This window comes from Drosophila tropicalis, unplaced genomic scaffold, assembly GCF_018151085.1.
Source record: "Drosophila tropicalis isolate 14030-0801.00 unplaced genomic scaffold, ASM1815108v1 contig_859, whole genome shotgun sequence".
NCBI classification, from domain to species: domain Eukaryota; kingdom Metazoa; phylum Arthropoda; class Insecta; order Diptera; family Drosophilidae; genus Drosophila; species Drosophila tropicalis.
In genome coordinates this window covers 11,797,914-11,814,535 of record NW_027173353.1, presented here as the reverse complement: position 1 = coordinate 11,814,535, position 16,622 = coordinate 11,797,914, and the positions used below count along the sequence as shown (strand labels likewise).

At 41.3% G+C, this 16,622-nt stretch overlaps 3 protein-coding genes across 3 annotated transcripts; 1 reads left to right on the top strand and 2 right to left on the bottom strand.

Moving 5' to 3' along the window:
• The first annotated feature begins 133 nt into the window (after positions 1 to 133).
• Positions 134 to 4,498, top strand: ChT (choline transporter). Its single transcript, XM_068296504.1, is given in 6 exon segments — positions 134 to 810; positions 1,473 to 1,849; positions 1,923 to 2,507; positions 2,598 to 2,919; positions 2,983 to 3,255; positions 3,318 to 4,498. Coding segments are annotated over 5 exon segments (1,818 nt in total). The 5' UTR covers positions 134 to 810; positions 1,473 to 1,575; the 3' UTR covers positions 3,682 to 4,498.
• A 5,156-nt stretch (positions 4,499 to 9,654) lies between these two features.
• Muc91C (Mucin 91C) lies at positions 9,655 to 14,074 on the bottom strand. Its single transcript, XM_068297293.1, has 3 exons — positions 13,986 to 14,074; positions 12,327 to 12,385; positions 9,655 to 12,266 (listed from the first exon to the last, which is right to left on the bottom strand). Exons 2-3 carry the CDS (start codon positions 12,333 to 12,335, stop codon positions 9,840 to 9,842), a joined length of 2,436 nt encoding a protein of 811 aa, XP_068153394.1. The 5' UTR covers positions 12,336 to 12,385; positions 13,986 to 14,074; the 3' UTR covers positions 9,655 to 9,839.
• A 534-nt stretch (positions 14,075 to 14,608) lies between these two features.
• LOC137582280 (uncharacterized) lies at positions 14,609 to 14,974 on the bottom strand. The gene is made up of 2 exons (XM_068296759.1): positions 14,965 to 14,974; positions 14,609 to 14,891 (listed from the first exon to the last, which is right to left on the bottom strand). The coding sequence occupies exons 1-2, from the start codon at positions 14,972 to 14,974 to the stop codon at positions 14,623 to 14,625; spliced, it is 279 nt and encodes a 92-aa protein (XP_068152860.1). The 3' UTR covers positions 14,609 to 14,622.
• Between the last annotated feature and the right edge of the window lie 1,648 nt (positions 14,975 to 16,622).

Genomic DNA, 16,622 nt, shown 5'->3' with positions numbered 1-16,622 from the left:
CCCCCCCTTTCCAGGCATGTGCCTGAGTGAGTGAACATGTGAAATTCCTGCGCACATACTGAAAATGAACTCGTCGGCGTTTCGTGTTCACGAGGCCATCGTTGCCGCTGTTGGGACTCCAGCACTTAAACTTCCAATTTAGTTAGTATTTTGTCACTCGAAACGTTAGCACGCGGAACGGCTGAATGTGGCCAACGTGGGATTCCTTCTTTTTGATTTCACCCAACTAGCTAGCTAGTCAACTAGCCATTGAAACAGTCGAAGTCGAAATCATAGTTTTTAGTTCAGTGCGGGGGAAACGATTGCAAAGTTGTAGCATACTTTGATGCGCACATTCGGAAAGTTTCTTTTTCTCGTACACATTTTCCCCATAAATTATTAAAAGTTGGCGTGAGAGTGATAGAAAACACATTAGTTAAATGCAGACGTCTCCCGTCTCCCATGTGCGGGCTACACTTCAAAACGCGTAACAGTCCGTCTCAAAAGACGTCCCTCCGTTGGGGCGACTGCTGCTGGTGCCGCCGGTGTAATTCCTAAAATCGCATTCTTGATTCCTATATTAAAGTAGAATCTAGTTGAAACTGTAATTAATATTATTATCGAATTGTATTATTATTGTGGTTCGTTTTGGAGGATCTGTGATCGGAACGGCGAAACTACAAGTTTGCTTTATAAAAGAAAATGTTGCATAAGTTGAGGTTGAGGCACATTTGATTGGCGCGCGCGTCTTTTGCCATCGAGGCGACTAAACAACAACGCGTCCTCCACAGGCCTTGCTACAACGCTGCCAAGTTGAACTTGGTGGTAAAGGTGAGTTTGAGTTGTGCTAAAATCATGCGCAGAGAGCAATCGAACCTGTGTAAATATGAGTATAGGGTCTCTCGATGGTCTTTTGTCTGCGCTCAGAGCTTTGTCAGGTTATTTGTGAATGAAGACTTTACACAAGTACTCGAGAGGGGGGCGCAGCGGTTTTTTGGGGCTGGTTGGGGTGTGACGTAGTAGAGTGTGTGCTTATGAATTGTTAATGCATTTAGCCTAAGGTAACGTGCTCATCAATACATTGATAATCCGCTCTCTAGGATTTCTGATCTCGTTATGCAAGAGCCACAAAACGAACGATTTCAAGTTAATTGCGATTCCATTAGCACACCTCATACCCCAGTCCAGGGTTGGGAAGGCGGAGTTGGCGGCTCTATCCTTGGTAAAAGGTCAGCTGCTACATAGTGTTGACCATGGCCAATGCAAGGATTAAATATTTAATGTGGTCTGCACCGGGAAGGGGGCAGAGTTAATCATAAACTGCAGGCAAAAGTAACTTAATGCATTCAACTATTACGCTAATTAGTTACTTGCGGCATGGATGAAAGTGGTTAATTTGGATTGTGTGTAAATCTTCACTTGGAAATATTATAATGAATATAATATTTTACTATACCCTTTATTTCCATCTTCTTCCCCTTAAGCGGCTAAAGGTCAAACTTATTCCAAGAGTATCAAATTACAACGTGGCAGAACGAGAGCGGGTGAAATTAATTGGACTCTAGCTAGTGGGTGGTCTTTCCATAAACTTCAACAATGATTAACGTGGCTGGCGTTGTGAGCATTGTGCTCTTCTATATGCTGATTCTGGTGGTCGGTATTTGGGCTGGCCGCAAGAAGCAGTCGGGCAATGATTCAGAGGAGGAGGTGATGTTGGCTGGACGTTCTATTGGATTGTTTGTGGGCATTTTCACCATGACAGCCACCTGGGTGGGTGGCGGATACATTAATGGCACGGCGGAGGCGATCTATACTTCGGGTCTGGTGTGGTGTCAAGCACCCTTCGGATATGCCCTCAGCTTGGTGTTCGGTAAGTTCAATTTAGTGTCCTTAGACACAAAACAACACTAAGATATGGCTTTCGTCCTGTCTCTTCTCTTTAGGTGGCATCTTCTTTGCCAATCCGATGCGCAAGCAGGGCTATATTACTATGCTGGATCCATTGCAGGATTCGTTTGGCGAACGAATGGGCGGCCTCCTCTTCTTGCCTGCCCTCTGTGGCGAGGTATTCTGGGCTGCTGGTATTCTGGCCGCACTGGGTGCCACTTTGTCGGTCATCATAGACATGGATCATCGCACTTCAGTTATTTTGTCGTCATGCATTGCCATTTTCTACACACTCTTCGGCGGCCTCTATTCGGTGGCCTATACAGATGTGATCCAGCTATTTTGTATTTTCATTGGTCTCTGGATGTGTATACCATTTGCCTGGACCAATGAGCATGTGCGCAGTCTTAGCGATATGGATGTGGACTGGATTGGACACGTGGAGCCGAAGCAGCGGTGGTTTTACATAGACTATGGCCTACTTTTGGTCTTCGGTGGTATTCCCTGGCAGGTCTATTTCCAGCGTGTTCTCTCCAGTAAGACAGCGGGGAGGGCCCAATTGTTGTCCTATGTAGCTGCAGCAGGATGCATTCTAATGGCCATACCACCCGTCCTCATTGGAGCAATAGCCAAGGCAACCCGTGAGTTAGAGATGTCCTACATACAAAAAAAAAAAAGATGTTCATAAATCTTTGACACGCTTTGACATTGTTTTTGTTTGCATCTTGCAGCTTGGAATGAGACGGATTATAAGGGCCCCTATCCGCTCACCGTGGACGAGACAAGCATGATTTTGCCAATGGTATTGCAATATCTGACGCCAGATTTTGTCTCCTTCTTTGGTCTGGGAGCCGTTTCTGCCGCTGTCATGTCCTCAGCCGATTCCTCGGTGCTCTCGGCCGCCTCCATGTTTGCACGCAATGTTTACAAATTGATTTTCCGTCAGAAGGCATCCGAAATGGAAATCATTTGGGTAATGCGCGTAGCCATCATTGTGGTTGGCATATTGGCCACCATAATGGCCCTCACCATTCCCTCGATATACGGCTTATGGTAATTGGATTGCATAATTTAGTCTGATTGACATCTGCATAAGTGAACCCTGCACTCTTTTAGGTCCATGTGTTCGGACTTGGTCTACGTTATCCTGTTTCCCCAACTGCTGATGGTGGTGCACTTTAAGAAGCACTGCAACACCTACGGAAGTTTGGCCGCCTACATTGTGGCCTTGTTAATCCGCCTCTCCGGTGGCGAGGCCATCTTAGGATTACCCGCCTTTATCAAGTACCCTGGCTACGATGAGGAGGAATAGCAACAAATGTTCCCCTTTCGCACAATGGCCATGTTGCTCAGCCTAATCACACTGGTCTCTGTCTCCTGGTGGACCAAGTGAGTTCATTATATCACTGCTATCCATCTCAGTTCTCTTAATTTCCTTCTCCCCTTCCTAGAATGATGTTTGAATCTGGTAAATTGCCGCCAAGCTATGATTACTTCCGCTGTGTGGTTAACATACCCGAAGATGTGCAACGTGTTGACGACCAGTCAGAGTCTGGCGAGCAATTGTCGGTAATGGCTGGTCCACTGGCGCGATCCTACGGTGCTGCAACAATGGCTGGCAAGGATGAGCGAAATGGGCGCATTAATCCAGCTCTCGAATCGGACGATGACCTACCCGTTGCCGAGGCCCGACGCCAAAATCAGCAGACTGCCCAGGCTCAAGTACAAAAAATGCTGGACAAGGCCACGGGCAGTGGGGGTGGTCAGGTGAGTCAGTCCATGCCCACGCCAGAGCAGGACAATACGGCTTTCTGAGCAATGGCAATGCATTAGGGGCTACACTGAACAGCAAAGTATTTTAACTAGTCCGCCTATAACTATGCAATAGATTTTGTTTAAACTTCATTTGATTCAGTTGCGCTTGTTTAAAAACGGGGGCGGACTAAACCAGAGTGGTCGGGGCTGAAGATGTTGATAGTGAAAAGTATTTTGAAACACACAAGTGCTCAGGTAAAACAGTGCAGAATGTTGAGAACGTAGAACTTATTTATAATTTTGCCAATTTGTTGAGTAGATTTTTATGTTTAGAACGACAAACCGATACCATTAATGAGAATCCTAACAAAAACCAAACGAAACTAAAAACATATCAAATGCATTTCCCATGAAAATCGAAGATATGAATAACTGAGAAATGGACATTTCAATATACGTATTTACTGGTAAAGTTTTGGCAAATTGCAAATCGTATTTGGAACCAAAAACAAAAGCAATATAAAGCCGCATTCCCCTTAAAAACACAAAGAAAATAATGTGAATCATGTGTCCTTCCAAAAAAAAAGAAGAAAATAAATGATAACGAAATCAACCAAAACTACAAAAATGAGCAAACGAGAAATAATGAATACATATCAAAATGATGACAGACAACAAATACATATCATGAATGTAACTGTTTAATGTGTAAGAGAGAATATCAATATATATATATATATACATTGGATATCACAATATCTATCTACATATCGTACTATATATACATACATATCACTGTTAGTTTAAGCATATAAATAATAAAAGCATCTATTGAGTTATATATACATAAATATATATACATATATATATATATATAGAAAAAGGAATTTTAGCTGCTCTCAAAGAGCAAAAACCACAAAAGTATAAAACAAAAAACAAAAACAGAGTTAACGCATTAACGAAAACCAAGAACTAGGCATAAAAGTAATTCGAACATGTTGCGTCGTAGTACCTAAAATATACCTATACATAAACCTATATATATTATAGAGAAATGTCATACACTGAATTTAGAGTTTCCGAAACCCCCTCCCCCTCCTAAAAGAAAAACCTGCCGAAGATCAAGTTTCTGGGCAAAAAAAAAACTAACTCAATTGTATACACACGCTGCCTAAATCCCGTCAAACCCAATCCAATTTCTGAAAATGACTTCAAAGTGTTTTTGAACCTATTCATTGAGTACCTATTTGTATTTGTATTTGATTCACTTGGCTCGTTGCATAACTAACTTGAGAAATAATTGTTACTTAACCAAGAAACTATGAATGAATATAAATGTTTGTAAACTAATCTACTTAATTGTAATAAATGTTGACTGCTTTTTGATTGAGCTTGAGCCTCATATGTTTGTTGTATTGGGGTAAAAGTTATTTTTAACGTTTACATAAATGAAATGTTTGATCTACTTAATACATGGGAAATACATACATACATACACAATACATAAAATACTTTAATTTGTTTGTTGTTACCCTATTGTTACCCTTAAATCCGATCTGAGTGTATATTTTCGGCTAAAGTTCAATAGAGTTTTCAACTCTTTTTCCGACGAAACCAAATAAAAACACTAAAAAGCATTAAATAAATTAATATGAATATTAAAATATATATATAAACCAATATGTGTACATAAGAATCGAACTTGAATTAAATCGTTTGTTTCAAGCAAATCTACTAACTAACAAGAAAAACCACCAAATGTTTTATCGACCTAAGTAAAGATCCCCTGATATTACGCCGTTTTGTTGGACCTCTATCGTATATGTATACCAATTACTATTAATTAACTATCTATCTATCTATCTGTTAGTTATTTGTTGTTACTCAAACTTTGGCATATTCGATTTGATGTATTCAAAATGTAATTAAATATACCTAATTATTATTTTTAGCGGCATTATGTTAATCAAGAAACAAAAAACAAATGCATAATGACATACTGAATCTAAACAAATGAATACATATCAATGTTTAAAGCATAGAAAACCTAAAAACAAAACCAACAACAACAAAAACAATAAACCACAAAACAAAGTATTCAATAAATACAAAATAAAAATATATATAAATTAAATCGGTTTCTTTGTTAATGCAAAATGAAGTTGTGTGTGTGTCTGTTTCTTTTTTGCTTTATTGACGCAGAAGTAAAAATTTCACAGTGTGGTGAAACATAAGAATCCTCGACAATTGTGTAAGGACGTAGGACATTAATATTTCCAATATTTATATACATGTCCTACTCAATTTTCGAAATCAGAATCTAAGCAGTTTACGTTTAATGCCTAAAAATTTGCACAGTGGGCCGGATTTGCAAATAATTGGCATAAACTCTTATTGAAATGAAAGAGGTCTATAATATTGGTGGGACTGAAATATAATAAGATAAGGATAGCGGATTTTATGACGATTTGCTCAAAATGAATTTTTGCATACTTTTAGGCTTAATTTTAGTTGGTTTCAAAGAAATTTGGGTAACTTGTAATTAAAAGTACATATTAATTTCAAACTTTGTGATTCAAGCCTTCAGGCTTTCAGGTCGGTTTAAATATTTTATTAATTCACCAAATATTTGGCATAAAGTAAAATTTAGTTGAGTTGGAGCATACATTTAGAACACCAAGTTAATGATACGGACAAGGCCGCAGAAGCCGAAAACTGGATTGTTACTAGATAGGAATGAATACAAAGATTTGAGTGCATACTTTATATAACTTACATATATTCCTCATTTTGACTTTAATTACGATTCACAGAAACACACCGAACAAATGGTAATATTCCTCTGTAGTCAAGTACTTCAAACAAAATTTTTAGGACTATACAGGTTTTTTATACATATACAACATGGAACTTTACTTAAATATTTTTATTGTTTCGTCATTCTACATAATTTTCTCACTTTACAATATTTTTTTATCTCACCGTGTAAAATTATCAAGCGCACAAAGTACATAAAAAATTCTAGCCAAAATTCTCACAAAAAAAAAACCGACTAATCACTTTTAGAAATGGATTATTTTGACAAAGAATGTCTTCAAAAAGGCGTCATACAAATTTTTTAGTTGTCCGGCAGTCCTGGTTTTATTTAAACCTGAAAAAATCATTCGATGCACGAAATTTTGAGTGGAATGGGGAGATCATCGTCGCCACGGAAAGTAGCTTACAGGGCATAATTCGGTGATTCACCTAAAAGGACTTCCTCAGTAAAAAATTCAATCAAAACAATTGCAGATTTTTGGATCAGTTACAGGTATTTGACATTAAAGTTTTGAAGGCTACTCATTTTAAGTAATTAAAGTAAATTTTTGACTATCATTTCAGTCTTTCAATTCTATCATAATCATTAGCTGGCTAATGGCTATTTTAACTCGTCAAGTCGTGCTGATCAAGAATATATATATTTTGTATGGTCGGAGATGCTTCGTTCTATGCGTTGCACACTTCTGACCAAAATTAATATACCCTTTTTGCAAGGGTATAATAAATAGAGTGCTCAGCACTGGGATTTCAGATGTGAATAGTAAAATTGTATATAGTTATGTTAAAAAATTCGTCATTTAAATATATTCCTACAGTGGTGGTCACGAATTTATGACGTTTTCTTATACCCTTGCAAAAAGCGTTTTTGAATTTTGGTCAGGAGTACGCAACGCTTAGAAGGAAGCACAACGAGACGCATTTATATAGCCATGTCCGTCCTTCCATCTGTCCGTCGGTCTGCATCGTCCAGAACTTCTCTTAACCCGGAAGAGCTATAGAAATTGAAATTTAGCATGAAGGCTTGTGTATATGGCACAAATTGTATATCTCGGAATTAGCCGGATAGGAAATTTATTTCTGGCACATTTATTACATCTATAAACGACTATGCCAAATTTAATCAAGATCAGGTGACTATGTCATATAGCTCCAATAGGAATGATCGGTCGAAAACAGTGACTATGATCAATAACTTCGTTATTTGATAAGCTAAGATTGTTCTTTTGTAATCCAAAAAGCATAATATTTTTGGATAAGACTTTTTAGAATTTTTTGGACCTAATTTTTTAATCACATTTTTTTAAACTGAATTTGACAATTTTTCCACCGAATCCAAAAAGTTATATATCAAAAGAGCCTCATATATTGGATATATTGGATCAAGCTCTAACAGAGGAAAAGTAAGTCCCTTTAAAAATTGAAGACCTGGTTTCAGAAACTTAAAGTCGAGACACTCGGTGGCAAAAATTCAGATATTTTTCTTTGGCACCGTTTGTGATATATTCTCACAATGCTAGTTTTATATATATAACCTCTCCTTAAGTATCCCGTGAACTGGCCAGTAATTAAAGCATTTCAAGTTTGGTATATCTTAATGGTTGGGAATTATATCCAAGTCTCATTGCATTCTAGACAAGACGTCTGTCCTAGTCACCAAAACAGAGTCCCAGATAAAAATGAAGTAAGTAAGTCGTCCCGCCGACTTGGGTATACCATAGACTAGGTGAAACAAATATTTCAAATTTCGAAAACCAAATGTATGTCTATTAAATTGGGGGCGTGGCAAAAAGTTTGAACAATTAGTTTCTGCGCGCTAACTAAACGGGTATAAAAAATAGTTTTATGTGATTCCTGGGGGCGTAAGGGGGCGTGGCCAAGTATACACGAGTATACCTACCAAATTTGGTGGCTCTAGCTCTTATAGCCTCCGAGATCTGCGTGTTCATCCGGACGGACGGACGGACGGACGGACAGACGGACATGGCTAGATCGACTCGGCTGTTGATCCTGATCAAGAATATATATACTTAATAGGGCCGGAGAAGCTTCCTTCTGCCTGTTACATACATTTTGGCGACTTTAATATACCATTTCACCCTATGAGTGTATGGTATAAAAATCCAGGTCACTGAGGTATGCAATTAGATTTCAATCAGTACTTAAAATACTGTTAGTAGACCGCCAATGCTTTAAAATTTAGACCGTAGGGCAGTTATATTTTCTTCAGTCCATATAAAATTGAGGCCAAAACAGGGAATTTTTATTAATTCTAACAACTTGAATTATTATTGAAGATTCTCAGGATCTTTTACCAATCACTTTTTGTGACATCTCTGTTGAACTGGAGTCTTTAATTAAAAGGTTCTAAATAATCGAAAGGTTTTGAAAGCTTCTGTAATTTATTTATAGTAATTTAGCTGAATAATAAACTAAGGTAAAGTAAGTGCCCTATGCTTGTGTAATCGGTAGACAATTCGTCAAGCTGAACCTAGTCCAATGACAATTTAAGACAATAGACGAACGGAAATTTCTCATAATAAAAATGCAGATCTTGGTTGGCGTTTCAGCGTTTGCTGGAACAATACGTTCACACAAGAAGATCCAAAAGAGATCTATGTGGAAATCGTTTCTTGCAGTTAAATAGATGTCACAGTTAGTCACAACAACTAGTTTTTTAACTCGGATGAAGACCGCATCGAAGGGAGTGTAGACAAGTCGGGGGAGTCAATTAGCTGGCTAATAATGACAATGCTACCCATTGCAGGCAATTAACTGGTAATCTCGATCTTAGATTCGAATCGGCAAAATGGGATCATAACTGGTGTCGCTCAAGAATCGCCCCCTCTAATTGTCGTTGTTGCTGCTAACTTGGCTAGTATCAGATGAATTGGCACTCAAAGTCGATGTTGTGGCAGATGTAGTTATATCCGGTATTTTCCAAACAAGATTTGCATACTTGCGGGAACCTTCAACTGTCGTTTGTTTGATCTGGCAATTAGCAGACCGCAAGAATTTCAAGACATGTCATGAATGTGAAGGGTTAGCAGATCGTTCAGCAACGATTAATCAATTCAAGGAAAAGGAAAACCAACGCAGATATATACATATTTCTCAATTTTATTTGAATAAATGTTGAAATGATTTCGTAGATGTACGTATATCTAACGTATAAATGAATTATAACTAAAATTTCAATGGACTTCAATGGGGGTGGAGGGTATATAAGAATATATGAGTAGAGGTATGATAAAGAGAAGATAATTATCGTTTTTGTTTTTTTTTTTTCAATTTGGGAGAGAATAATTTACAAGTAGATACAGATGGCGAGATGATATTGTGGATGCATGCTTGTGGATACGACGAGTATTCGAAGGCACTTAATTGAGATTCAGTGAACCTCACTTCTTGCGGTAGGTGTAGCCGCCATCTGAGCTGTAGCCCTGCTGAATGGTGTCAGGAATGTCCTGACTGGGTCCTGAATAGGCATAGCCGGCATCCTGGGCAGGTGAGTCGTAGGAGTTTGATGGGGCGCTGGGAGCACTGTATGAAGCAGATGGGGCTGAAGAGAAGCTACCGCTTGAAGAACCGAAGCTGCTGGAGCCGAAACCACCACCAGATGAGGGAGCACCATAAGACGTCGATGGGGCTGCTGGGTAAGATCCGCCTACATTAGCACTTGGATTAGGAGCAGAGTATGAAGATGATGGCGCCGATGGGTAAGGTCCTCCGCTTGAAGAGTCTGAGCTTGGAGCAGAATATGAACTGGAGGGACCTGCCGCTGGATAAGAACCGCCTGCATTGGCACTTGGACTGGATGCGGAGTAAGAAGATGATGGTGCCGATGGATAAGGTCCACCACTGTTTGATCCAGAACTGGGAGCTGAATATGAACTGGAAGGAGCGGCAGCTGGATAGGATCCACCACGACTTGCACTGGGACTTGGTACGGAGTAGGACGACGATGGCGCCGATGGGTAAGGCCCTCCGCTTGAAGAGTCTGAGCTGGGAACAGAATACGAACTGGAAGGAGCTGCTGCTGGGTAAGATCCGCCTACATTAGCACTTGGATTAGGAGCAGAGTATGAAGATGATGGCGCAGATGGGTAAGGTCCTCCGCTTGAAGAGTCAGAGCTAGGAGCAGAATACGAACTGGAAGGAGCTGCTGCTGGGTAAGATCCGCCTACATTGGCACTTGGACTCGGTGCGGAGTAAGAAGACGATGGCGCCGATGGGTAGGGTCCACCACTGTTTGATCCAGGACTGGGAGCAGAGTACGAGCTGGAAGGAGCGGCAGCTGGATAGGAACCACCTCTATTTGCATTGGGACTTGGCGCCGAGTATGAAGACGATGGCGCAGACGGGTAAGGCCCTCCGCTTGAAGATCCTGAATACGAACTAGAGGGAGCAGCTGGATAAGAACCGCCTACATTGGCACTTGGACTGGGTGCCGAGTACGAAGAGGCTGGCGCCGATGCGAAAGAACCACCGTTTGATGATCCCAAACCGGGGGCAGAGTATGATGACGAGAAGCTTCCACTGCTGGAGCTAGCGCTGGGAGCCCCATAACTAGAAGAGGGCGCAGATATTGGCTGGAACGACGGGGACGAAGAGAAGCTTAAACTCGATGAGCCTGAAGGAGCTGCATATGAAGAGGAGGGAGCAGATGGTGCCTCATAGGAAGCGGCAGGGCCAGAAGTGTATCCACTGCTACCCAGAGTTTGAGTTTTGGATGGAGCACCATAGTTGGAGGGCAAAGGCACAAAACTACTCACACTTGGAGTTCCGTATGAGGAAGATGGTTTCGATGGACGAGAGGAAGGTGGTAGATAGGAAGATGTTGGTGCTTTGGGTGGCGATGATTTGGGTGGGCCGTAATTCGAAGAAGGTGGAGCTGGTGCGCCATAGCTCTGAGAAGGTGGAGCAGGATTCGATTTAGGTGGGCCGTAGTTCGAAGAAGGTGGAGCTGGTGCGCCATAGCTCTGAGAAGGTGGAGCAGGATTCGATTTAGGTGGGCCGTAGTTCGAAGAAGGTGGAGCTGGTGCGCCATAGCTCTGAGAAGGTGGAGCAGGATTCGATTTAGGTGGGCCGTAGTTCGAAGAAGGTGGAGCTGGTGCGCCATAGCTCTGAGAAGGTGGAGCAGGATTCGATTTAGGTGGGCCGTAGTTCGAAGAAGGTGGAGCTGGTGCGCCATAGCTCTGAGAAGGTGGAGCAGGATTCGATTTAGGTGGGCCGTAGTTCGAAGAAGGTGGAGCTGGTGCGCCATAGCTCTGAGAAGGTGGAGCAGGATTCGATTTAGGTGGGCCGTAGCTCGAAGAAGGTGGAGCTGGTGCTCCATAGCTCTGAGAAGGTGGAGCAGGATTCGATTTAGGTGGGCCGTAGTTCGAAGAAGGACGACGAGGTTGATGCTTTCTGGCTGGGGGTGGTGCTCCATACGATTGACTGGGACGACTGGGTGGTGGGCCGTAGCTGGCAGATGGACGCGAAGGGGGACCATACGAACTCGAAGGTCGGGCAGCCGGAGCAGGATAAGGACCTCCTGAAGATCCGCCAAACGATGGAGTCGAATAGCTACTCGAAGGACCACTGGATCCATGATGAGAATGGGAATGAGAGTGCGAATTGGAATGGGAACCGAAAGATGGAGCAGGTCCCGACGCTGGCGGCAAATACGAACTAGCAGGCGGAGCTCCATACTTGCTGGATGGTCTCTGTGGTCCCGACGACGGCGGCAGATATCCGTTATTCAGTGGTGCCTCACGTTTAACTGCAGCCACATCGTAGCCGAGAGCCACAATGAGGACGGCGACGGCGAGAATACGAAAAAAACTGCAAATGAGGAAATTAGTTTTCTGTGCCGCCTCGGTCAATGGCATTTATTTGCTTACCACTCGCATGGCTGCTGCTGCTGTTGCTGCTGCTGCGTTTCAAATGCAAATTATCCAAACTGCCGATGCAAAAATAAAAACAGAAAAGAAATGAAAATCAAATGCATAAAAATGAAAGAGAAGCGCCAAAGAAAGTGAGTCTTTGTAAAGTAAATTACATTAAAATTGCATAACTTTTTTTCTATATGTGTTGAGCCATGGAGTGGTTGGCCAGTTGACCCAGCCACCCTAGCACCTAATGGCTATGACCGAGAAATGAAAGCCTTCAATCGCTCATCAATCTTCTACTGTCGACAGATGGCCAATGCCAAGAACTGGCCAACTAGCCGAGCGTGAAAAATTCGCCCCTAATTGGGTTTTCTTTTTGGCCAACTGCCGAAACCGAATAGTTGTTTAGCTTTTATGCTAAACTACTCCATTCACTTGGCCAAATATAAATCCAAAGCAAAGCCAAAGTCAAAGCCACTGCCGCAGCCAAATCCCATCATCATCGTCAACATCTGAGGCGATATAAAGTGAAACTTTTCTTTTATATCAGGGCAATTGAATAGAAGCCGCCGGCTAAAAGACCAAAGCCGCCTCTAGGTCTCTCCATGGCTATGCTTTGTGATGTGTGGGCGTTCATTCCCAGATTTTATGACATTGCAAAATCTTACAGAAACACAACAAAAACAAAACACAACAGTGAGAAATTGCCAACTGACAAGACTTGAGTTGGCTTGACTTTTCATCCATTACTTTGAAGTTGGCCCCCCCCTTTCCAATGTACTCTCTCCCCCTACTCCTGCACCTTAAACACCTCCGCCTCCAGCCTAGTCTTCATGGAGTTGCGTGCGTGCAGCACCGAGTGACATATATTTTTCTTAACGGCTGCCAATTATTGTTTCTCCTCTTTAACTTAATTTTTGTTTCTTTCTCCCCACTTCTACACTTTCTGCCGCTTCATATTGGTCGACTGTGGCTCGTGTTGCAAAAATATTTACTTACATACCTATATACAATTTAGTAAATTATTTTCTCTACTCTCGCAAGTGTCTTGACTACTTTGACCCGTGCCAGTGAGGCAACTTAAGTGTCTTCATGTTGCATTGGTTGAGTTTCTAATTGGTTATGCTTCTTATGCAAGCATCCATAGCTAATGAGCTTAGATGCCACGCGGTGCAGCACCGTCTAAGTACAACCAGACAACTGAAAGTGATTTGTACTTAAATAGATTCGATTTTGCAATAACTGACAACGATTCTTCTCGTATACAAAAATATCTCACAAAAGGACTAACACGATTAGGGCAATATTTTTCAATAGGATGAGAATCAAATTGGTCCGATGTTCAATAATTTAATACCCACACATTTTGTCTGTTGTTTGCCATCTTCTGGATGAGTTCTTGTTAAAACATATATTAAATTAGAGAGCTAGTTACACATTAGTTTCAACATTACGGAAATTGAACACTTGATCAGTTCTTATGTGACTTAGCTGATTGATTAGTTGTCGATGCGGTGTCTATAATTACTTCAAAACACTGACTGTTAGGGCTATTACTCCTGTGAATACCTATTAATGGCTTTATTTGCCTTATTCTGTGCTAACTAGATAGCTGAAGCGCGTTCACTTGATATTCTTAAGAATTATCCTTGCCACTGATGGCACACTAACCGTTCGTTAAGCACCCACAAAAATGACGATGATCTCTGTGGTCTGTGCGGGTGATTTCACTTGGAGATGTTAGGCTCAGCCGATGGACGGATTGAAACTATACTGTCGACTGATGCGCAGCATGCACTTTTATAGCCAACACAAATAGTAAAAGCCAAAGTCAAAAATAACAAAGCTTCCATCGTCTTTGGCAGAGGCAGCGGCAGTTCCACTAGCCACTATGTTAGCTTATTTTTTTCGGCTACTTTATGTAACTTCAAATGCACTCACTCTCGGCAGAGCAACAACAAAAACAACAACAAACATTAACAATATTAAAATCGAAAAAAAGCTGCCGCGCTTGCTCCCTCTATTGTGGCGCTCATCTGCCAAATGGAGCTTTTTTCTTCTGTTTTTTGTTTTGCTTTTGCGGTTTTTGCATTGATAAACGAAAAAACGAAAAACCAAAGACCAAAAACCCAAAACCAGATCGTGGTTGGTAGCCGCCGGCATGCTAACCGTTTGCCGCTTGCCGGGCCAAGTTCAGTGGCGGAATCTGTCAATGGCTAACGGTACATGTTGTAGAAACTCGCATTGCGTATACGCCACGCAAACCCAATCAAATTATTTTCATTGCTGTTGTCAACATTTGATTTATTTAGGCCACTGTTGGAGGCATCTCAGGCTTCTTCCAGATATAACTGGCCCAGGGTATGCACTCCTTGAGTAGATGCATATAGGCCATGCCATTGGGGCAGTCCACTTCGGTGGCCGCCTCGCCCAATGTCACGCAGAGCCAATACTTGGCCGGATCAAAGTGATGTGTGTAGGTTTGTCCCACCTCGGACTCATCCTTGCAGGCCGAGCGTCCCGCGTCAGCAGAGATAACGACAAAAATGCCAGCCAGAATGGCGCACACAACGAATACTGGAAAATTTGAAGAAACGATAGTACGAGAACGAAATTATCCTTCAGCCACTAATAATCTGCTCACACCCACCGGACTTCATGTTCAGCAAGTAAGAAAGTTCCCCCGAATACGCACACACAGAAAATGTAAGAACTGTGCGCTCGACTCCGGGCAAATGCGTCTTTTATAGGCTAGGCAAGAACACGCGAAAAAGTGACACGCGCTTCCGTTGATTATTATCAACCCAAAATAGACAACATGACAGCGATAAGACGCAGAGAAAAAGTGTCCAAAATAGAATCAACAAAATCGATGGAACAAAGGAAACAAAAGAGGGGCCGGGCGATGATTCAGGCGGGTTGGGCAAATTATTAAAGTAATTGATGCCATTTTGTTGCATCTAGATAAGGAGTCGAAATGGATGCTGCCATTCCATCAGGGAAAAGGTTCAAAGAAGTCAAAGTTAAAAATGGAAAGGTTGACTTGTTTTCGATAAATTGGGGATCTAGGTCTACTTACATATGTACATACCTTTATGTACATATGTATATTTAATACTGCAAGCTGATTTCAATTTCAGATAAGAAATAATACGATTCGGAAATCCCAATTTTAAATCAGTAGTTCTCATTAGTCTTAAGACTAACTCATTCTATCTTGTTTAAGTTGAAGTTTAATATGTCACAAGTTTGTTAACTCATCGAACGATTGAGGGAATGCCATCAGCTGGCGGCCTATTACAATAATCAATAATCAATAATTATCATAATGATATCATAACGAAACGAATCTGAATTCATTTAAATTGTGAAACAAAAATCATCGGCCCATTAATTGCAAACCATTTTTATTTTTGCATGGAATTTTTTCCCATTTTTTGTTGTTGCTGTTTCTCAGAGTTATTTTATTTATACATATATTGTTGTTGTTGTTGTTATTGCTTGCCTTTGTCATTTTGCAAAGTATTTTACATTAGTGTTGGCTCTTTTGGTTTATCTCTTTGTATCGTTTTGGCCATTGTTTGGTTTTGGTTTTGGATTTCGATTTTCGATTGCCGCCGCCTCAAGCATTTTCAGCGCCAGCCACTTGACCAACATAAATGGCCAAGTGTGGACAACAAAAAAGTAAAACAAAACCAAAGATTCATGAAAAAATCATTTAACAGCACAAGTTTGACGAAAACAAAGAAAGAAAAAAAACGAACGAACGAAAATCGCTTACAAAATGTTTAAGATTTAATTACAGTTTCCGCATTGAAGTGGTGACCAAACAACGAAAAGTTGCAAGAAATTGAAAATGAGAGGGGCGATGAAGGCACGGTTGGGATGGGGGGAGAGGTGTTGGGCCGCCGTTGCCAATCAACTCAGTCTATGTCTCCCCTTTTGGGTAAGTAATGATGTGTCCGGGGACTGAGACAAACTGCCGAAGATGACGCAGCATACCCGCTGTCCAGTTGATCACCAATAACCAGTGACCAGTCATCAGCTTGTCTGCGGGTGATTTTAGTGCAGCGCCTAATTATCGATTAGGTAGGTCGGTTACGGTTTGGGGCTTGAGCAAATCCAATTATTGGGAGCAAGTGAAATGCGTCTCTTTATGATTGCACAAACCGATCCCTAACAAAATAAAAACCACCAAAAATAGTTATACCGATGTTCATGTGTGTATGTGTTGTTGGTAGAAAGTAATTTGGACTAAGTGACTTTTCATGTGTTCAGCCTTTTCCGAGAATTCCGCAAAGTGATAAG